Here is a 25,901-nt window from a genome sequence, read left to right as displayed (position 1 = left end):
CTTTTTTTCTCCGCTTTTTTGTAAATTGTACGGTAAAATGTGTGGTGTCATTCAAAAATACAACAATATGGTGAGTAAAAAAACTAAGGCACAAAACTAAAAATTCCTGGGTCATTAAAGAACTGACCATGCACTTTTTTTTTCTACCCATCAGGCTTTTCCTGAACATTTGGCCAGCAAAGTTGTTTAAAAAATAGAAAAGAATGGGAAGTTTTTCAAGGGTTCTGTGGGCAATTTTTATGGTATTTTTTGGAGTTGAGAGTCGTCAGCAGTTTTACGGGGTCAAACCTGATTTCAGACGCCTTTTAATGCCAAATTAAAGGGATTTTACTAAAAACCGACTTCCAGCAAATTGTCAATTTATTATCAAAGTTTCAGTAGCAAAAATGGTCAAGAAACGCAAACACGAAATCCAAGGTCTGGAGCACTAAGTAACTTTAATAGAGCATACTGGAAGTCAATACAATAAATACGTAAAAAACTGTAAAAATTGAAAAATAGAAATGGTATAATACAAGGATGGGAGGGTGGAAATGCGTTAGTATGAGCAAAATTAGACTTCACATCCCAGTGAAAGTCCTGGCTTACAAGTATGTACATGCGCTGAAGTAAGCAAAACAGAAATTACAAGCTGCTGCTGATGGATCCATTTTTACTGGATCCAAATAGCAGGAAACCAACAAGCTGCTGCTGATGGATCCATTTTTTTTTTCAGGATATCACCAACAAGCTGCTGCTGCTGCTGGATCCATTTTTTCCTCAGGATATCACCAACAAGCTGCTGCTGATGGATCCATTTTTTTCCTCAGGATATCACCAACAAGCTGCTGCTGCTGGATCCATTTTTTTCCTCAGGATATCAGCAACAAGCTGCTGCTGCTGGATCCATTTTTTTCCTCAGGATATCACCAACAAGCTGCTGCTGATGGATCCATTTTTTTCCTCAGGATATCACCAACAAGCTGCTGCTGATGGATCCATTTTTTTTAAACAAATCCTTATTCAGTACATAAGGTGGAATTAAATGAGGATTTTATCCTGTGCAATTTTTCCTACGACGTGTCCCAGGGGTTTTGATGAAGTATAATACATATCAAGTTTTTTTTTTACCTGAATGTGTTCTAACATACAGCCTTATATATGTCCACATATAAAGTCTATATAACCAGCACTCCACACAACGGCAGACTTTTCCAGAAAGAAGGGTTAGGCATACTGAATTTCAACAAGTTCAATTCTTCGCTCTTCGACAAGATGAGCCAACACCAGATGTATTTGGGGGTACGAGCTGTAGCTCTTCTCCGTACTCTTTTGGGGCCAATACTACTTTCTGATCTCTTTTATTATTATTCCTCTTTTTTTTTAGGTTGGTGAAAACCAAAAAACATTGACTCTGTCATTTTTTTTTTTTGTTTCGCCATTCATTATTATTTTGGCGAGTTACAGACGCAGTGTGAAAAAAATCTAAAAAAAAAAAAGTTTTTTTTTTTTTTTACCAGTCTCCCCCTACTAGGTCCCCTCCACTAGAGGACCTGAACCGGCAAGCTCTTGTACATGTTGCAGTCAATAGTAAAATGAATGATCCCCTAAGAGCCAACAGGAGGGGCATTCATGGGTGTACTCATCTGACAAGTGGAAGTGGCTTAAAACATGGCAACTTGTGCAAAAGTTTGGCGCCAAATATTTGCCTAAACTTATGTCGGCCAAGTAGAGGTGCCCGAAGAGGCGCCAAATTCATAGTGATGAATATTGCGCACTTTCAGACTACCGTGCTTATTGATTGGACATTGGCTGCCATTGTTTCCATTGTCTAATGTACGCAACAAATTTATTAAGAAGTGCATGACAATTTTAATAAATTTGACACATCTTACTCTATAAAAGCCATAAAAGCTCAAGACCAGGGTATGAAATGCAATTTTTGATACATTTCCCCACTAGATCTACAAAGATCTCAATGTTTGTAGCAATAAGCACTGGTGTCCACATCGTACAGAAGACGGCACGGCTGGTTACATGGCTTTCATTCGGATGTGCCCGTATGTAGAATATATAGCTACAGTTGTGCAGAAAAGTTTACACACCCCAGCAGAATTTTTCCTTTCTTGGCCTTGTTGTCTTGTCCACAAGATGTTTATGATTGTCATTAAGATTTAAAAAGAGAAAACACAGTAGTTTGACAATAAATGGCTTCTCCCAACCAATAACCATGAGTGGAGGAAAAGGTTTTTTGTTATCATTCATATTCTCTGAAACAAGGCCAAGAAAGGAAAAATTCTGCCGGGGTATGTAAACTTTTGAGCACAACTGTAGGTCCAGAAATCTTTGAACAGTGACCGTATCTTTGTGATTTCAGCTCTGCCGGACACTATTCTGGATTTACAATGAAAAAACTGAGATGCAGTTGAAGTGGAGAATTTAAGGTTTAATTAAAGGGGTTGAACAAAAAAACATCCTATGAAATGTTTAGAAATTGCAACCATTTTTCTACAAAGCCTCCTCATCCCAGGGGCTCAAAAGTAATTGGACAAAATTTACTTCACCATAAATAAAATGTTAATTTTTAATACAGTCATGGCCGAAAGTGCTGGCACCCTTGTTTCAGAAAATTATTTCAAAGTATTTCTCCCAGAAAATTGTTTTGTTATACACATGTTTATTCCCTTTGTGTTTATTGGAACAACACAAAAAAAGGCAAATTGGACATAATTTCACACAAAACCCCAAAAAATGGGCCGGACAAAATTGTTGGCACTGTCTGCTTAATATTTGATTGCCACCCTTTGGAATAAATAACTGCAATCAATCGCTTCCTATAACCATCAGCTTCTTACACCTCTCACCTGGAATTTTGGACCACTCTATTTTTGGAAACTGCTCCAGGTCTCTCATATGTGAAGGAGCCTTCTCCCAACAGCAATTGTAAGATCTCTCCACAGGTGATCAATGGGATTTAGATCCGGACTCATTGCTGCCACTTCAGAACTCTCCAGGGCTTTGTTTCCATCCATTTCTGGGTGCTTCTTGAAGTATGTTTGGGGCATTTTTGCTGCATTAAGACCCATGACGCAAACCCAGCTGGGCACTACTACACTGCGACCCAATTTTTTTTGGTAATCTTCAAATTTTATGATGCTTTGCACATTTTTGAACCTCCACCATAGCTGACTGTAGGTACTGTGTTCTTTTCTTTGTAGGCCTCATTCTGTTTTCAGTAAATAGAATGATGTGCTTTACCATAAAGCTCCATCTTGGTCACATTTTTCCACAAGAAGCTTTCCCAGAAGGATTTTGGCTTACTCACATACATTTTGGCAAACTGCAGTCTAGCTTTATGTCTGTGTCAGCAGTGGGGTCCTCCTGGATCTCCTGCCATAGCGTTTCATTTCATTCAAATGTCGACGGATAGTTTGCACTGACACAGGCGCACCCTGAGCCTGCAGGACAGCTTGAATTTATTTGGAACTTGATTGTAGCTGCTTATTCACCATCCGGACTATCCTGCGTTGCCACCTTTCATGATTCTTTTCTCTGCCAGCCACGTCCAGGGAGATTAGCTACAGTGCTATGGGTTGTAAACTTCTTGATTATGTTGCGCACCGAGGACAAAGGAACATCAAGATTTCTGGAGATGGACTTGTAACCTTGAGATTGCTGAAAACTATTTTGGTTCTCAAGTTCTCAGACAGTTCTCTCCTCCTCTTTCTGTCTTCCATGCTTAGTGTGGCACACACAGATACACAATGCAAAGATTTAGAGTCAACTTCTCCCCTTTTTATCTGGTTTTATCTGGTTTCAGGTGTGATTTTCATATTGCCCACATCTGTTACTTGCCACAGGTGAGTTTGAACAAGCAACACATGGTTGTAACAAGGTTGTTTACCCACAATTTTGGAATAGTGCCATCAATTTTTGTCCGGCCCATTTTAGGTGTTTTGTGTGAATTTATGTCCAAGTTGCCATTTTTCTCTGTTTATTTGTGTTGTCATAAAAACACACAAACGAAATAAACATCTGTATAACAAAACGTGTGTAATTGCAATAATTTTCTGGGGGAAATACTTCATTTTCTGGAACAAATTAAAGGGTGCCAACACTTTGAGCCATGACTGTACTTTGCAGAGAATCCTTTGCAGGTAATGACTGCCTGAAGTCTGGAAGCCATGGACGTCACCAAACGCTGGGATTCCTCCTTTGTGATGCTTTGCCGGCCTTTACTGCAGCCGATTTCAGTTGTTGCTTGTTTGTTGGCCTTTCTGCCTTAAGCATGTGAAATGCTGCTCGATGGGGTTGAGATCTGGTGATAACTTGGGCATTGCAGAATATTCCACTTTGCCTCCTGTGTTGCTTTTGCAATATGTTTTGGGTCATTGTCCACCTTTACTGTAAAGCGCCGTCCAATCAACCTTGCTGCATTTGGTTGGATCTGAGCAGAAAGTATAGCCCTGTAGACTTCAGAAGTCATTCGGCTGCTTCTGTCTTCAGTCACATCATCAATAAACACTGGTGACCCAGCGTCATTAGAAGGAAAGCATGCCCATGCCATCACACTGCCTCCACCATGTATTACAGAGGGCGTGCTGTGCTTTGGATCATGAGCTGTTCCAAGCGTTCTCCATACTTCCTTCTTCCCATCATTCTTGTACAGGTTGACCTAAGTTTTGCTTCTCCAGAACTGGGAGGCTTATTTAATTTTTTTTTGACAAAGTATAATCTGGCCATTCTATTTTTAAGGCTAAATAATGGTTTCCACCTTGTGGTGAACCCTTAGTATTTGCCCTCATGAAGTCTTCTCTTTACTGTAGACTTAGATACTGAAACACCAACTTCCCTTCCCGGAGAGTGTTCTTCCCTTTGTGGATGTTGTGAATGGGTTTTTCTTCATCATGGAAAGGATTCTGCAATCATCCACCACTGTTTTCTTCCGTGGGCACCTAAGGTCTTTTGAGTTCCAACAGTGCGCTCTTTTTTCAGAATGTATCAAACTGTTGATTTGGCCACTCCTAATATTTCTGCCATCTCTCTGATGGATTTCTTCCTTTTTTTCAGCCTAATGTTGGTCTGTTACTCTTCCATTGAGAGCTCCTTTGACCGCATGTTGTGGGTTCACAGCAGCAGCTTCCAAATGCAAATGCCACACCTGGAATCAAGTCCAGACCTTTTACCTGCTTAATTGATGATGGATTAACCAGGGAAATGCCAAAGCAGTACATTAAAGAGCTTTTGAGATAATTGTTCAATTACTTTTATTCCCTTTAAAAAGAGGCAGCTACTTATTAAAAATCTGTAATTCCTTAACCCTTACTCCAATTATGATGTGAATACCCACAAATTAAGGCTGAGAGTCTGCATTTTAAGTCCATATTGGTTATATAACTATATCTGGAATATGTTTTGGTAACCAGCAAAAATACCAAAACTTGTGTCACAGTCCAAATATTTCTGGACCTAACTGTATGTGGGTTTCTACTGCAGGCTGCAAGTGATAAGATATAACGGTTAAAGGGGTTGTCCAGTGAAAAAAAAAAAGTCATCACTTATTGATCATGGCGGTCCGACCGCTGGGACCTGCACTGATCGGCAGTTAGAATGGAGCGAGACCACCGCTAAATTCATACTCTATGGGGCTGCTAAGTGCTATGCTTGGCTTTTTCCAGCATCCCATAGGGAATTATTGGAGCGGCACTTGGGTGTCCAACCTGCCAATCGTGTGGCTCCCAGCGCCCAAACCCCCACCGACAGGCAAGTAGTTTTAACCGGACGACCCCTTTCAGGTCAACCTTCCATATCGGAAACATAAAATATTACATATGTACAGAAGAAATAAGAAACGATGGCCGCTATAAAGTAAACCAAGCACATGTAATGTCTGCGGATGACATATCCAAGTACACGTGGAAGTGCTCGACTTTAAAACATGATAAGTCCCTAAAATACAAATGCGACCATATGACAATTACTGCGAGGGTCCAGGTGACTGAAATTCATGGAAATAGAATCGGGGGAGCTATTAAAGCATGGGAGTAAAAATATAAAAATATCATGTAGTGCCAGATGCTGATGTGAGCGGCAATTATTGCTGAGAATCTGGAGCAGGAATATTCGGGGTTGGTGTCCTGTCCCCACAACGGGCCTATCAGTAAGGTGCCCGATAGGTGGGCTCTCATTAAAGTACTTCATGGCTCATCAGGAAGCGGCGCCGAAAAATTAATACACTTTCGGGATGAGTTCCTTGCAGTTTTCACGATCTCTGCTTGCAGTCAATTAGGTGGATCTGGATTCTTCATGGTGCACTTGTGATGGACACATGGGTGCACAGTTCGTTACCGGGCCCCTCGGTGCCCATCACATGAGCAGGACCGGGCGCTGAGGTCTGATATAGGGACGGTTCCTGGTGGCAGTATAGGATGTGACTGGCAGATTGGCCCTTAGTAGGAGCCAAAAAAAAGCCCACCTCTTTGTTTCTGGCCATTCTTTCACCAGCTCCTAAATTCGGTGAATCCGGAGACCCTTCTAAAAGAAAAATATGGGTAAAATCAGTTTTATCTTGCATGTACAGACACATCCACGGATCTGTGGCCTGCAGCTTATTTACATCCTCCTGGCATGGCTGGCACATGTAAGATAAGGGCAGGCGTCTCATCAAACCATGCAATTGGCAGTGCCACCATCGCCCCCAGCCCATTGCATACGATATCCATCGGCTCCTGCGGACTACGAAGCTCCGATATGGCACGGGATGGGGGGGGGGTCACTATTCCTATGTACAAATTAAGAGTTTGTTTCCTCTCTGGCCCACCATAGTCTCTGCGGCTACGCGTCCAGCTGTTTGTTGCTTTCTGCTTTCTGGTCCAGGCGGCTCCGGTTGCTTTTCACCATGTAGATGAAATAGGCCAGGGTTTCCTTCTCGTTTACAGGAATGTTTCGGAAATGTCGGCTCACGGTCTGGTGAAAATAGTTGAAATATAATGTAAAAACAAAGCCGGAAAAAATGTCATACAAGCTTAAAAAAAATTACATTATTGTTTAGAAAACCTATTTTAATTAATTTACAAGGTTTTTTTTTTTTTTACTAGTAAGACTAACAATTTGCTGGCCAATACTAATGATGAGCCATGAATATCAGATGGGGATGGAAGTGCCATTATTTCAATAAATGGGACATCTGCAATACCAGGTGTGACCACTACTTAAAATACAGCGCTGTGGCCTTTGGCAGAGCTGACCTGGCCATGTGTTACAACTTTTCTCCTGTAGGGGTCGCTGCAGAGGAAATGTGTGATATTTATCCAATTTAACCAATTAATAGAGACTGTCAGCATTAGGACTGTACCTCTGCCAGTTGTGCCTTGTTCAGGCCAGGACGGGTCTGCAGCTTGTAGTGCCTCTTGTACCTGCGGAGAGTGTTCACCTGAAGCTGGAAGAGGTCCACCTGTAGAAAAGGAGACAAGCGGCGTTACTATATCACACTAGAAAAACGTTCGTATGTCGGGAGAAATTATTTTTAACTTGGCTAATAAATAATCACTCTCGGCAGCACATTGTCCGGTGTATACAGCTCATGTGCTGCCAAAAACAGCACCAACCTATGGACACAGAACGACCTAGTACTGATTGTTCTGTGAACATCTGAAGTGTAATTGGTCTGTCTAAACTAGCTGTGAAATGACAGCTGATCAACAAACTAAAAGATCGGTTTCGCTGAGGTTCGAGCTGCTCTGCTAGCAAGCATCTCAGCAGCTCTCCAGTTCCTCCTGCTCCTCACTGCCCGGAGGCCAAAATAAAATTTATGATTGACAAAAAACAGAATCGTGGAGCAGTAAAAGGCAAATTAATCACCTAAAACTAACAAATAAGCCCTTCTGGCTACGAAAGGGCTAATGGATACATCATCGTATTCTGGTGCCTCCCTCATTACAACTATGGAGGCAGCTCTGCTGACAGGATCAGGACCATTCTGGGGCCCAAAACACATGTCCACCAGCGTCAGGATATTGTGTGCGGCAGTGCTGGAATTTAAGAGGACTCAGGAGCAGAGTATATATTTTTAATCTTCAGTCTGTCCCGTGGTCTGAATTTGCAGCATGGTGGGGGTCTGACTTTTTGCCCAGGTGTCTGGTGGTTTGGGGGTGTCCCAATTATCCCAGTGGTATGGTGGTGTACCAATTAGCCTAGTGGTATGGTGGTGTCCTGAATAAACTCAGGGGTCTGGTGGTTTGGGGGGTGTCTCAATTAGCCCAGGGGTCTGGTGGTTTGGGGGGTGTCCCAATTAGCCCAGGGGTCTGGTGGTTTGGGGGGGGTGTCCCAATTAGCCCAGGGGTCTGGTGGTTTGGGGGGGGGGGGGGGTGTCCCAATTAGCCCAGGGGTCTGGTGGTTTGGGGGGTGTCCCAATTAGTCCAGGGGTCTGGTGGTTTGGGGGGTGTCCCAATTAGCCCAGGGGTCTGGTGGTTTGGGGGAGTCCCAATTAGCCCAGGGGTCTGGTGGTTTGGGGGGGGGGGTGTCCCAATTAGCCCAGGGGTCTGGTGGTTTGGGGGGGGGGGGGTGTCCCAATTAGCCCAGGGGTCTGGTGGTTTGGGGGGTGTCCCAATTAGCCCAGGGGTCTGGTGGTTTGGGGGGTGTCCCAATTAGCCCAGGGGTCTGGTGGTTTGGGGGGTGTCCCAATTAGCCCAGGGGTCTGGTGGTTTGGGGGGTGTCCCAATTAGCCCAGGGGTCTGGTGGTTTGGGGGGTGTCCCAATTAGCCCAGGGGTCTGGTGGTTTGGGGGGAGTTCCAATTAGCCCAGGGGTCTGGTGGTTTGGGGGGTGTCCCAAATAGCCCAGGGTTCTGGTGGTTTGGGGGGGTGTCCCAATTAGCCCAGGGGTCTGGTGGTTTGGGGGGTGTCCCAATTATCCCAGGGGTCTGGTGGTTTGGGGGGTGTCCCAATTAGCCCAGGGGTCTGGTGGTTTGGGGGGGGGGTGTCTCAATTAGCCCAGGGGTCTGGTGGTTTGGGGGGTGTCCCAATTAACCCAGGGGGTCACAACTCTCTACTGTCATAATAGTTACTACTGATACCTATTGATTTCGTACAGAGGGTGGGGTCCCCCATTCAGTAGTCTCATCTATTAACCAGAGCGTCAGAGCATTACACAGACAACTCCGCTCTCGACTAGAACAGTGTAATGCTTTATTTCTCCTGTGGCGGCGCTGTGGGGAAATTTACGACTTTCTGCTTAGAGATTGACTCCAGTATTGGATATTTCACCTCCCGTGCAGATCACTCTCACCTCGGGAACATCTGTATCGTGTTCTGGAGAGTCACCGCCATCATCGCTGGTTTTTCTCTTTCTCTTGTTCCGGACACTTTGAATAAAATTCTTGTGGAAGTCGCAAATGTAAAGATGTCGGACCTGAGAAAGGTGAGAAATAAAAATTAGGAAAACTGTAAAAATAGACTCCGTAAAGTATAGTGTGCAGCAGAAGTTTGGGCAGTCTGAGCGTCCGGAACAGTTAGGCGTGTGTTACCACATTGCCAATGAGGAAACACATCAGCAAACATCTTAGAGAAGGCTTTGCTGCCGCCCATCAATCCGAGAAGGGTTATAAGGCCATTTCCAAACAGTTTAGAGCTCAACTTTCTACAGCGAGAAAGACTAGTCGCAAATGTTAAACATTTAAAAGTGTTGACAATATTCCCAGGAGAAAATAACATCCCAAAGTCAGACCGGGCAATGCTGAAGAAAATAATTGCAAAAAAACCCAAGAACTACAGCTCACACTCTAAAGGCCTCAAGTTCACGACAGACTGACCAATTATGATAAAAAGAACATGGCATCATAGCTAAAATTTGCAAAATTGGATCTGAATAAAGTACAAGACTTATGGAACAATATTCTTTGGACAGATAAGACCAAAGTGGAGATGTTTAAAGAAACCAAACACCTCAGATGAACGATCAAGCTCGGTGGAGGAAAGGGATGATTTGGGCTTGTTTTGCGGCCACATGACTTGGGCACCTAATAGTCGACCATGAACTCCCCTGTACACCAAAGTAGTCCAGCATCAAATGTGAGGCCACGTAATCAACAGCTTAAGCTGGGCCAAACCTGGGTCATGTAACAGAGCAACAATCCCACGTACACCACCAAATCTACAGCAGAATGGCCGACAACAAAAGAATCAAGGTTCTGCAATGGCCAAGTCACAGACCACAAGTCCATGGAGACGCTGTGGTGACACCTTAGAGCTGAGCAGAAAGTCAAACACAAACCTGAAAAACCTCAGCAATGTTATAAAGAGTCGGCCACAAATTCTCCAGAACAAAGTGAGAGACAGTGAGACAGAAAACCAAAGCGTCAAGTTATTGGAGGTTCTACAAGCGACTGATTCAAGGGGTGTACTTAGTTCTTCACGCAGCTCCTGCATTCTGTCCTATATCAGTACAGTATAGACCAGTACAGTATATATACTAGAAGTATACAGGCACTAATGCTCTTGTCAATGTCCAGTACAGTATACACCATATATAACCAGTATACACAAAAGTAGTATGCAGCAGTACAGTATAAGACCAGTATACAGCAGTACAGTATAAGACCAGTATACAGCAGTACAGTATAAGACCAGTATACAGCAGTACAGTATAAGACCAGTATACAGTACATGACCAGTATACAACAGTACAGTATAAGACCAGAATACAGTAGTACAGTGCAAGACCAGTATACAACAGTACAGTACATGACCAGTATACAACAGTACAGTATAAGACCAGTATACAGTACAGTATAAGACCAATATACAGTACAGTATAAGACCAATATACAGTAGTACAGTGTAAGACCAGTATACAGTACATGACCAGTATACAACAGTACAGTATAAGACCATTACACAGTAGTACAGTGTAAGATCAGTATAAAGCAGTACAGTATAAGACCAGTATACAGTAGTACAGTGTAAGACAAGTATACAGCAGTACAGTATAATACCAGTATACAGTACATGAACAGTATAAGACCAGTATACAACAGTACAGTATAAGACCAGTATGCAGCAGTACAGTACAAGACCAGTATACAACAGTACAATATAAGACCAGTATACAACAGTACAGTATAAGACCAGTATACAGTACATGACCAGTATACAACAGTACAGTATAAGACCAGTATACAGTACATGACCAGTATACAACAGTACAGTATAAGACCAGTATACAGTACATGACCAGTATACAACAGTACAGTATAAGACCAGTATACAGTACATGACCAGTATACAACAGTATAATTTAAGACCAATATACAGTACAGTACAATATAAGACCAATATACAGCAGTAAAGTATAAGACCAGTCAGTATACAGTACATGAGCAGTATACAACAGTACAGTATAAGACCAGTATACAACAGTACAATATAAGACCAATATACAGTACAGTATAAGACCAGTATACAGCAGTATAGTATAAGACCAGTATACAGTACATGACCAGTATAGAACAGTACAGTATAAGACCAATATACAGTACAGTATAAGACCAGTATACAATAGTACAGTATAAGACCAGTATACAGTACATGACCAGTATACAATAGTACAGTATAATACCAGAATACAAAAGTACAGTATAAGACCAGTATACAGTACATGACCAGTATACAACAGTGCAGTATAAGACCAGTATACAGTACATGATCAGTATACAACAGTATAGTATAAGACCAGTATGCAGTACATGACCAGTATACAGCAGTACAGTATAAGACCAGTATACAGTACAGTATAAGACCAGCATACAGCAGTACAGTATAAGACCAGTACACAGCAGTACAGTATAAGACCAGTAAACAGTACATGACCAGTATACAACAGTACAGTATAAGACCAGTATACAGTACATGACCAGTATACAACAGTACAGTATAAGACCAGTATACAGCAGTACAGTATAAGACCAGCATACAGCAGTACAGTATAAGACCAGTATACAGTACAAGACCAGTATACAACAGTACAGTATAAGACCAGTATACAGTACATGACCAGTACACAGCAGTACAGTATAAGACCAGTAAACAGTACATGACCAGTATACAACAGTACAGTATAAGACCAGTATACAGTACATGACCAGTATACAACAGTACAGTATAAGACCAGTATACAGTACATGACCAGTATACAGCAGTACAGTATAAGACCAGCATACAGCAGTACAGTATAAGACCAGTATACAGTACAAGACCAGTATACAACAGTACAGTATAAGACCAGTATACAGTACATGACCAGTATACAACAGTACAGTATAAGACCAGTATAAGTACATGACCAGTATACAGCAGTACAGTATAAGACCAGCATACAGCAGTACAGTATAAGACCAGTATACAGTACATGACCAGTATACAACACTAAAGTATAAGACCAGCATACAGTACATGAACAGTAAACAGTACAATATAAGACCAATATACAGTACAGTATAAGACCAGTATACAGTAGTACAGTATAAGACCAGTATACAACAGTACAGTGTAAGACCAGTATACAGTAGTACAGTTTAAAACCAGTATACAGCAGTACAGTATAAGACCAGTATACAGCAGTACAGTATAAGACCAGTATACAACAGTACAATATAAGACCAATATACAGTACAGTATAAGACCAGTATACAACAGTACAGTATAAGACCAGTATACAGTACATGACCAGTATACAACAGTACAGTATAAGACCAGTATACAGTACATGACCAGTATACAACAGTACAGTATAAGACCAGTATAAGTACATGACCAGTATACAGCAGTACAGTATAAGACCAGCATACAGCAGTACAGTATAAGACCAGTATACAGTACATGACCAGTATACAACACTAAAGTATAAGACCAGCATACAGTACATGAACAGTAAACAGTACAATATAAGACCAATATACAGTACAGTATAAGACCAGTATACAGTAGTACAGTATAAGACCAGTATACAACAGTACAGTGTAAGACCAGTATACAGTAGTACAGTTTAAAACCAGTATACAGCAGTACAGTATAAGACCAGTATACAGCAGTACAGTATAAGACCAGTATACAACAGTACAATATAAGACCAATATACAGTACAGTATAAGACCAGTATACAACAGTACAGTATAAGACCAGTATACAGTACATGACCAGTATACAACAGTACAGTATAAGACCAGTATACAGTACATGACCAGTATACAACAGTACAGTATAAGACCAGTATAAGTACATGACCAGTATACAGCAGTACAGTATAAGACCAGCATACAGCAGTACAGTATAAGACCAGTATACAGTACATGACCAGTATACAACACTAAAGTATAAGACCAGCATACAGTACATGAACAGTAAACAGTACAATATAAGACCAATATACAGTACAGTATAAGACCAGTATACAGTAGTACAGTATAAGACCTGTATACAACAGTACAGTGTAAGACAAGTGTACAGTAGTACAGTATACCAGTATACAGCAGTACAGTATAAGACTAGTATACAGTATATGACCAGTATACAACAGTACAGTATAAGACCAGTATACAGTACATGACCAGTATACAGTACAGTATAAGACCAGTATACAACAGTACAGTATAAGACCAGAATACAGTACATGACCACCATACAAGAGTACAATATAAGACCAGTATACAGTAGTACAGTGTAAGACCAGTATACAACAGTACAGTATAAGACCAGTATACAGTAGTACAGTGTAAGACCAGTATACAGTACATGACCAGTATACAACAGTACAGTATAAGACCAGTATAGTATAAGAGCAGTATACAACAGTACAGTATAAGACCAGTATACAACAGTACAGTATAAGACCAGTATAGTATAAGAGCAGTATACAACAGTACAGTATAAGACCAGTATACAACAGTATAGTATAAGAGCAGTATACAACAGTACAGTATAAGACCAGTATACAACAGTATAGTATAAGAGCAGTATACAACAGTACAGTATAAGACCAGTATACAACAGTACAGTATAAGACCAGTATAGTATAAGAGCAGTATACAACAGTACAGTATAAGACCAGTATACAACAGTATAGTATAAGAGCAGTATACAACAGTACAGTATAAGACCAGTATACAACAGTATAGTATAAGAGCAGTATACAACAGTACAGTATAAGACCAGTATACAACAGTATAGTATAAGAGCAGTATACAACAGTACAGTATAAGACCAGTATACAACAGTACAGTATAAGACCAGTATAGTATAAGAGCAGTATACAACAGTATAGTATAAGACCAGTATACAACAGTATAGTATAAGAGCAGTATACAACAGTATAGTATAAGACCAGTATACAGTACATGATCAGTATACAACAGTACAGTATGTAACCAGTAAACACCTAATACTAAAAGTACAGTATATCACACATTGACGGCCCCTGAATGACAAAGTATTAACCCTAGAATGGGATGTTGTGGAAGTGCATATGTACCATAGATAATCAGCTAACAAAAAAAGAAAAAAAATTGTATGGTGTCAGTAGAAACTGACAAAATATTCTCCTGCGAACATTACATATCAATACAGAAACATTAATGCACCAAAACTGTCAGAAATATCCCCTGCATCGTGTCAGTATAAACTGACATCAAATATCCATTGTGAACACTGCATTAAAGTGAGCCTGTTCTGCGCCATCATTGCCAATTAGCTACTATAGAGAAGATGCAGCGTGTCAGTGTGAACAGGCATCAACGCGGAACAGTACAGAACACACAATACCAGCACATCCAGTAGTACAGTATAGATATAACCGGTACAGTACACTGCCGGTACACCCCAGTACAGTATACACAGTACAGCACACACCAGCAGTACAGTACACACTGCCGGTACAGTACCGCACGCACTGCCGGCACAGTATAGATATTACCGGTACAGTACAGTGCACACTGCCGGCACAGTATAGATATTACCGGTACAGTACAGTGCACACTGCCGGCACAGTATAGATATTACCGATATAGTACAGAACTCACTGCTAGCACAGTATAGATATTAGAGGTACAGTACTGTACACATTGCCGGCACAGTATAGATATTACCAGTACAGTCCTGTACACACTGCCGGCACAGTATAGATTACCAGTACAGTACAGTACACACTGCCGGCACAGTATAGATATTACCGGTACAATACAATACACACTGCCGGCACAGTATAGATATTACCGGTACAATACAATACACACTGCCGGCACAGTATATATATATACATTACCGGCACAGTACAGTACACAATGCCGGCACAGTATAGATATTACTGGCACAGTATAGATATTACCGGTATAGTACAGTACACACTGCCGGTACAGTATAGATATTACCGGTACAGTACAATACACACTGCCGGCACAGTATAGATATTACCGGTACAGCACAGTATACACTGCCGGCACAGTATAGATATTACCGGTACAGTACTGTACACACTTCCGGCACAGTATAATTACCACCGGCACAGGACTATACACACTGCCGGCACAGTACTGTACACACTGCCGGCACAGTACTGTACACACTGCTGGCACAGTATAGATATTACCGGTACAGTACACACTGCCGGCACAGTATAGATATAAACGGTACAGTACAGTACACACTGCCGGCACAGGATAGATATGACCGGCACAGTCCTGTACACACTGCCGGCACAGTATAGATATTACCGGCACAGTACTGTACACACTGCCAGCACAGTATAGATATTACCGGCACAGTCCTGTACACACTGCCGGCACAGGATAGATATGACCGGCACAGTCCTGTACACACTGCCGGCACAGTATAGATATTACCGGCACAGTACTGTACACACTGCCAGCACAGTATAGATATTACCGGCACAGTACTGTACACACTGCCAGCACAGTATAGATATTACTGATACAGTACAATACACACTGCCGGCACAGTATAGATATTACCGGCACAGTAGTGTACACACTGCCAGGACAGTATAGATATTACCGGCACAGTACAATACACATTGCCGGCACAGTATAGATATTACCGGCACAGTACACACTGCTGGCACAATATAGATATTACCGGCACAGTACAGTGCACACTGCCGGCATAGTATAGATATTACCGGCACAGTACAGTGCACACTGCCGGCACAGTATAGATATTACCGGTATAGTACAGTGCACACTGCCGGCACAATATAGATATTACCGGTACAGTACACACTGCCGGCACAATACAGATATTATCGGTACAGTACATTACACACTGCCGGCACAGTAGAGATATTACCGGTACAGTACACACTGCCGGTACAGTATAGATATGCCGGTACAGGGCTGCACACAGCCGGTACAGTATAGATATTACCGGTACAGCACTGTACACACTACCGGTACAGTATAGATATTACCGATACAGTACTGTACACACTGTCGGCACAGTATAGATATGACCGTTACAGGACTGTACACACTGCCGGCACAGTATAGATATGACCGGTACAGGGCTGCACACAGCCGGTACAGTATAGATATTACCCGTACAGTACAGTGCACACTGCCGGCACAGTACAAATATTACCGGTACAGTACCACACGCACTGCCGGCACAGTATAGATAATACCGGTACAGTACTGTACACACTGCCGGCACAGTATAGATATTACCGGTACAGTACACACTGCCGGCACAGTATAGATATTACAGGCACAGTATAGATATTACCGGTACAGTACTGTACACACTTCCGGCACAGTATAATTACCACCGGCACAGGACTATACACACTGCCGGCACAGTATAGATATTACCGGCACAGTACTGTACACACTGCCGGCACAGTATAGATATTACCGGTACAGCACAGTACACACTGCCAGCACAGTATAGATATAAAAGGTGCAGTACAGTACACACTGCCGGCACAGTATAGATATAACCGGTACAGTACAGTACACACTGCCGGCACAGTATAGATATAAACGGTACAGTATAGATATTACCTGTATAGTACAGTACACACTGCCGGCACAGGATAGATATTACCGGCACAGTATAGAAATTACCGGCACAGTACTGTACACACTGCCGGCACAGTATAGATATTACCGGCACAGTCCTGTACACACTGCCGGCACAGTATAGATATTACCGTCACAGTACTGTACACACTGCCGGTACAGTGTGGATATTACTGGCACAGAATAGATATTACCGGTACAGTACTGTACACACTGCCGGCACAGTATAGATATTACCGGTACAGTACTGTACACACTGCCAGCACAGTATAGATATTACTGGTACAGTACTGTACACACTGCCAGCACAGTATAGATATTACTGGTACAGTACACACTGCCGGCACAATATAGATATTACCGGTACAGTATAGTGCACACTGTCGGTACAGTATAGATATTACCCGTACAGTACAGTGCACACTGCCGGTACAGTATAGATATTACCTGTACAGTACAGTGCACACTGCCGGCATAGTACAAATATTACCGGTACAGTACCGCACGCACTGCCGGGACAGTATAGATAATACAGGTACAGTACTGTACACACTGCCGGCACAGTATAGATATTACCAGTACAGTACACACTGCCGGCGCAGGATAGATATTACCGACACAGTACTGTACACACTGTCGACAGTGTAGATATTACCGGCACAGTATACATATGACCGGCACAGTACTGTACACACTGCCGGTACAGTGTGGATATTACCGGCACAGTATAGATATTACCGGTACAGTACAGTACACACTGTCGGCACAATATAGATATTACCGGCACAGTACAGTGCACAGTGCCGGCACAGTATAGATATTACCACTACAGTACACACTGCCGGCACAGTATAGATATTACCGGTACAGTACACACTGCCGGCACAGTATAGATATTACCGGTACAGTACACACTGCCGGCACAGTATAGATATTACCGGTACAGTACAGTGCACACTGCCGGCACAGTATAGATATCGGTACAGTACACACTGCCGACACAGTATAGATATCACCAGTACAATGCACACTGCCGGCACAACAGATATCGGTACAGTACAGTGCCGGCACAGTATAGATATTACCGGTACAGTATAGATATTACTGGTACAGTACACACTGCCGGCACAGTCGATATTACCAGTACAGCACAGTACACACTGCCGGCACAGTATAGATATTACCAGTACAGTACACACTGCCGGCACAGTATAGATATTAACGGTACAGTACACACTGACGGCACAGTATAGATATTAACGGTACAGTACACACTGACGGCACAGTATAGATATTACCAGTACAGTACACACTGTCGGCACAGTATAGATATTACCAGTACAGCACAGTGCACACTGCCGGCACAGTATAGATATTACCACTACAGTACACACTGCCGGCACAGTATAGATATTACCACTACAGTACACACTGCCGGCACAGTATAGATATTACCAGTATAGTACACACTGCCGGCACAATAAAGATATTACCGGTACAATACAGTGCACACAGCCGGCACAGTATAGATATTACCGGTACAGTACACACTGCCGGCACAGTATAGATAATACAGGTACAGTACACACTGCCGGCACAGTATAGATAATACAGGTACAGTACACACTGCCGGCACAGTATAGATAATACCGGTACAGTACACACTGCCGGCACAGTATAGATATTACCGGTACAGTACACACTGCCGGCACAGTATAGATATTACCGGTACAGTACAGTACACACTGCGGGCACAGTATAGATAATACCGGTACAGTACTGTACACACTGCGGGCACAGTATAGATATTACCGGTACAGTACAGTGCACACTGCCGGCACAGTATAGATATTACCGGTACAGTACACAATGCGGGCACAGTATAGATATTACCGGCACAGTACACACTGCGGGCACAGTATAGATATTACCGGTACAGTACACACTGCCGGCACAGTACAGATATTACTGGCACAGTACAGTACACACTGCCGGTACAGTATAGATATTACCGGCACAGTATAGATATTACCGGCACAGTATAGATATTACCGGCACAGTACTGTACACACTGCCGTCACAGTATAGATATTACCGGTATAGTACTGTACACACTTCCAGCACAGTATAAATATTACCGGTACAGTACACACTGCCGGCACAATATAGATATTACCGGTACAGTACACACTGCCGGCACAGTATAGATATTACCGGTCCAGTACACACTGCCGGCACAGTATAGATGTTACCGGTACAGTACACACTGCCGGCACAGTATAGATGTTACCGGTACAGTACACACTGCCGGCACAGTATAGATGTTACCGGTACAGTACACACTGCCGGCACAGTATAGATGTTACCGGTACAGTACACACTGCCGGCACAGTATAGATATTAACGGTACAGTACACACTGCCGGCACAGTATAGATATTAACGGTACAGTACACACTGCCGGCACAGTATAGATGTTACCGGTACAGTACAGTACACACTGCCAGTACAGTATAGATATTACCGGTACAGTACACACAGCCGGTACAGTATAGATATTACCGGTACAGTACACTGCCGGCACAGTATAGAAACCAGTACTGTACACACTGCCAGCACAGTATAGATATTATCGGTACAGTACACACTGCCGGCACAGTATAGATATTATCGGTACAGTACGCACTGCCGAACAGTATAAATATTACCGGTACAGTACTGTACACACTGCCGGCACAGTATAGATATTACCGGTACAGTACTGTACACATTGCCGACACAGTATAGACATGACCGGTACAGGACTGTACACATTGCCGGCACAGTATAGAAATGACCGGTACAAGGCTGCCCATAGCCGGTACAGTATAGATATTACCAGTACAGTGCACACAGCCGGCACAGTATAGATATTACCGTTACAGTACAGTACACACTGCGGGCACAGTATAGTACACACTGCGGGCACAGTATAGATATTACCGGCACAGTACACACTGCCGGCACAGTACAGATATTACTGGCACAGTACAGTACACACTGCCGGTACAGTATAGATATTACCGGCACAGTATAGATATTACCGGCACAGTACTGTACACACTGCCGTCACAGTATAGATATTACCGGTATAGTACAGTACACACTGCCGGCACAGTATAGATATTACCGGTATAGTACTGTACACACTTCCAGCACAGTATAAATATTACTGGTACAGTACACACTGCCGGCACAATATACATATTACCGGTACAGTACACACTGACGGCACAATATAGATATTACCGGTACAGTACAGTGCACACTGCCGGCACAGTATAGATATTACCGGTACAGTACAGTGCACACTGTCGGCACAGTATAGATATTACCAGTACAGTACAGCGCACACTGTCGGCACAGTATAGATATTACCAGTACAGTACAGCGCACACTGCCAGCACAGTATAGATATTACCGGTACATCACTGTACACACTGCCGGCACAGTATAGATATTACCGGTACAGTACTGTACACACTGCCAGCACAGTATAGATATTACTGGTACAGTACTGTACACACTGCCAGCACAGTATAGATTTTACTGGTACAGTACACACTGCCGGCACAATATAGATATTACCTGTACAGTACTGTACACACTGCCGGCACAGTATAGATATTACCGGTACAGTACTGTACACACTGCCGGCACAGTATAGATATTACCGGTACAGTACTGTACACACTGCCAGCACAGTATAGATATTACTGGTACAGTACACACTGCCGGCACAATATAGATATTACCAGTACAGTACAGTGCACACTGCCGGCACAGTATAGATATTACCAGTACAGTACACACTGCCGGCACAGTATAGATATTACCAGTACAGTACACACTGCCGGTACAGTATAGATATTACCGATACAGTACTGTACACACTGCCGGCACAGTATAGATATTACAGTTACAGTACTGTACACACTGCCGGCACAGTATAGATATGACCGGTACAGGACTGTACACACTGCCGGCACAGTATAGACATGACCGGTACAGGGCTGCACACAGCCGGTACAGTATAGATATTACCCGTACAGTACAGTGCACACTGCCGGCACAGTACAAATATTACCGGTACAGTACCGCACGCACTGCCGGCACAGTATAGATAATACCGGTACAGTACTGTACACACTGCCAGATCAGTATAGATATTACCAGTACAGTACTGAACACACTGCCGGCACAGGATAGATATTACCGGCACAGCACAGTACACACTGCCAGCACAGTATAGATATTACCGGCACAGTACTGTACACACTGCCGGCACAGTACTGTACACACTGCCGGCACAGTATAGATATTACCGGCACAGTACTGTACACACTGCCGGCACAGTATAGATATGACCGGCACAGTACTGTACACACTGCCGGTACAGTGTGGATATTACCGGCACAGTATAGATATTACCGGTACAGTACTGTACACACTGCCAGCACAGTATAGATATTACCGGTACAGTACAGTACACACTGCCGGTACAGTATAGATATTACCCGTACAGTACTGTACACACTGCCGGTACAGTATAGATATTACCGGTACAGTATAGTGCACACTGCCGGTACAGTATAGATATTACCCGTACAGTACAGTGCACACTGCCGGCATAGTACAAATATTACCGGTACAGTACCGCACGCACTGCCGGGACAGTATAGATAATACAGGTACAGTACTGTACACACTGCCGGCACAGTATAGATATTACCAGTACAGTACACACTGTCGGCACAGGATAGATATTACCGACAGTACTGTACACACTGCCGACAGTGTAGATATTACCGGCACAGTATACATATGACCGGCACAGTACTGTACACACTGCCGTGGATATTACCGGCACAGTATAGATATTACCGGTACAGTACTGTACACACTGCCGGCACAGTATAGATAATACCGGTACAGTACAGTACACACTGTCGGCACAATATAGATATTACCGGTACAGTACAGTGCACAGTGCCGGCACAGTATAGATATTACCACTACAGTACACACTGCCGGCACAGTATAGATATTACCGGTACAGTACACACTGCCGGCACAGTATAGATATTACCGGTACAGTACAGTGCACACTGCCGGCACAGTATAGATATCGGTACAGTACAGTGCACACTGCCGACACAGTATAGATATCACCAGTACAATGCACACTGCCGGCACAACAGATATCGGTACAGTACAGTGCCGGCACAGTATAGATATTACCGGTACAGTATAGATATTACTGGTACAGTACACACTGCCGGCACAGTCGATATTACCAGTACAGCACAGTACACACTGCCGGCACAGTATAGATATTACCAGTACAGTACACACTGCCGGCACAGTATAGATATTAACGGTACAGTACACACTGACGGCACAGTATAGATATTACCAGTACAGTACACACTGTCGGCACAGTATAGATATTACCAGTACAGCACAGTGCACACTGCTGGCACAGTATAGATATTACCAGTATAGCACACACTGCCGGCACAATAAAGATATTACCGGTACAATACAGTGCACACAGCCGGCACAGTATAGATATTACCGGTACAGTACACACTGCCGGCACAGTATAGATATTACCGGTACAGTACACACTGCCGGCACAGTATAGATATTACCGGTACAGTGCACTCTGCCGGCACAGTATAGATATTACCGGTACAGTACACACTGCCGGCACAGTATAGATATTACCGGTACAGTACAGTACACACTGCGGGCACAGTATAGATAATACCGGTACAGTACTGTACACACTGCGGGCACAGTATAGATATTACGGTACAGTACAGTACACACTGAGGGCACAGTATAGATATTACCGGTACAGTACAGTACACAATGCGGGCACAGTATAGATATTACCGGCACAGTACACACTGCGGGCACAGTATAGATATTACCGGTACAGTACACACTGCCGTCACAGTACAGATATTACTGGCACAGTACAGTACACACTGCCGGTACAGTATAGATATTACCGGCACAGTATAGATATTACCGGCACAGTACTGTACACACTGCCGTCACAGTATAGATATTACCGGTATAGTACTGTACACACTTCCAGCACAGTATAAATATTACCGGTACAGTACACACTGCCGGCACAATATAGATATTATCGATACAATACAGTGCACACTGCCGGCACAGTATAGATATTACCGGTACAGTACACGCTGACGGCACAGTATAGATATTACCGGTCCAGTACACACTGCCGGCACAGTATAGATGTTACCGGTACAGTACACGCTGCCGGCACAGTATAGATGTTACCGGTACAGTACACACTGCCGGCACAGTATAGATGTTACCAGTACAGTACACACTGCCGGCACAGTATAGATATTAACGGTACAGTACACACTGCCGGCACAGTATAGATATTAACGGTACAGTACACACTGCCGGCACAGTATAGATATTAACGGTACAGTACACGCTGCCGGCACAGTATAGATGTTACCGGTACAGTACACACTGCCAGTACAGTATAGATATTACCGGTACAGTACACACAGCCGGTACAGTATAGATATTACCGGTACAGAACGCACTGCCGAACAGTATAAATATTACCGGTACAGTACTGTACACACTGCCGGCACAGTATAGATATTATCGGTACAGTACACACTGCCGGCACAGTATAGATACTATCGGTACAGTACGCACTGCCGAACAGTATAAATATTACCGGTACAGTACTGTACACACTGCCGGCACAGTATAGATATTACCGGTACAGTACTGTACACACTGCCGACACAGTATAGACATGACCGGTACAGGACTGTACACATTGCCGGCACAGTATAGAAATGACCGGTACAAGGCTGCCCATAGCCGGTACAGTATAGATATTACCAGTACAGTGCACACAGCCGGCACAGTATAGATATTACCGTTACAGTACAGTACACACTGCGGGCACAGTATAGTACACACTGCGGGCACAGTATAGATAATACCGGTACAGTACTGTACACACTGCGGGCACAGTATAGATATTACCGGTACAGTACAGTACACAATGCGGGCACAGTATAGATATTACCGGCACAGTACACACTGCCGGCACAGTACAGATATTACTGGCACAGTACAGTACACACTGCCGGTACAGTATAGATATTACCGGCACAGTATAGATATTACCGGCACAGTACTGTACACACTGCCGTCACAGTATAGATATTACCGGTATAGTACAGTACACACTGCCGGCACAGTATAGATATTACCGGTATAGTACTGTACACACTTCCAGCACAGTATAAATATTACCGGTACAGTACACACTGCCGGCACAATATACATATTACCGGTACAGTACACACTGACGGCACAATATAGATATTACCGGTACAGTACAGTGCACACTGCCGGCACAGTATAGATATTACCGGTATAGTACAGTGCACACTGCCGGCACAGTATAGATATTACCAGTACAGTACAGTGCACACTGCCGGCACAGTATAGATATTACCAGTACAGTACACACTGCCGGCACAGTATGGATATTACCGGTACAGTGCACACTGCCGGCACAGTATAGATGTTACCGGTATAGTACACACTGCCGGCACAGTATAGATGTTACCGGTACAGTACAGTGCACACTGCCGGTACAGTATAGATATTACCGGTACAGTACAGTGCACACTGCCGGTACAGTATAGATATTACCGGTACAGTACACACTGCCGGTACAGTATAGATATTACCGGTACAGTACACTGAAGGTACAGTATAGATATTACCGGTACAGTACACTGCCGGCACAGTATAGATATTACCAGTACAGTACAGCGCACACTGCCGGTACAGTATAGATATTACCGGTACTGTACACACTGCCGGCACAGTATAGATATTACCGGTACAGTACACTGCCGGCACAGTATAGATATTACCGGTACAGTACACACAGCCGGCACAGTATAGATATTACCGGTACAGTACACACAGCCGGCACAGTATAGATATTACCGGTACAGTACACACTGCCGGCACAGTATAGATATTACCGTACAGTACACTGCCAGCACAGTATAGATATTACCAGTACTGTACACACTGCCGGCACAGTATAGTTATTACCGGTACAGTACACTGCCGGCACAGTATAGATATTACCAGTACTGTACACACTGCTGGCACAGTATAGATATTACCGGTACAGTACACACAGCCGGTACAGTATAGATATTACCGGTAGGGTACACAGCCGGTACAGTATAGATATTACCGGTACAGTACACTGCCGGCACAGTATAGATATTACCAGTACTGTACACACTGCCGGCACAGTATAGATATTACCGGAACAGTACACACTTCCGGCACAGTATAAATATTACCGGCACAGGACTATACACACTGCCGACACAGTATAGATATTACCGGCACAGTATAGATATTACAGTTACAGTACAGTACACACTGCCGGCACAGTACAGACATGACCTGTACAGGACTGTACACACTGCCGGCACAGTATAGAAATGACTGGTACAAGGCTGCCCATAGCCGGTACAGTATAGATATTACCGGTACAGTATAGATATTACCAGTACTGTACACATTGCCGGCACAGTATAGATATTACCGGTACAGTACACACTGCGGGCACAGTATAGATAATACAGGTACAGTACTGGACACACTGCCGGCACAGTATAGATATTACCGGTACAGTACAGTACACACTGTGGGCACAGTATAGATATTACCGGTACAGTACAGTACACTGCCG

The 25,901-nt window shown here is 43.3% G+C and overlaps 1 protein-coding gene across 2 annotated transcripts in view; it reads right to left on the bottom strand.

Annotated features, from left to right (window-relative positions):
* Positions 1 to 418: 418 nt before the first annotated feature.
* Positions 419 to 25,901, bottom strand: part of SAP30L (SAP30 like) — a 94,505-nt gene continuing 69,022 nt past the window's right edge. Inside the window, exons 2-5 of one of the 2 annotated variants that reach the window (XM_073649853.1) lie at positions 9,263 to 9,385; positions 7,334 to 7,432; positions 6,800 to 6,945; positions 419 to 6,513 (exon numbers count right to left, since the gene is read on the bottom strand). In XM_073649853.1, the coding sequence (XP_073505954.1) occupies positions 6,814 to 6,945; positions 7,334 to 7,432; positions 9,263 to 9,385 (354 nt within the window). In that variant the 3' untranslated portion in view covers positions 419 to 6,513; positions 6,800 to 6,813. Of the gene's footprint in view, positions 6,946 to 7,333; positions 7,433 to 9,262; positions 9,386 to 25,901 lie in introns of both variants that reach the window. The other variant, XM_073649852.1, reaches the window with a different exon arrangement.

This window comes from Phyllobates terribilis, unplaced genomic scaffold (genome assembly GCF_046119375.1).
Source record: "Phyllobates terribilis strain yellow unplaced genomic scaffold, ASM4611937v1 Scaffold_10__3_contigs__length_209671492, whole genome shotgun sequence".
Classification (NCBI taxonomy): domain Eukaryota; kingdom Metazoa; phylum Chordata; class Amphibia; order Anura; family Dendrobatidae; genus Phyllobates; species Phyllobates terribilis.
This window is presented reverse-complemented; position numbering and strand designations above follow the sequence as displayed.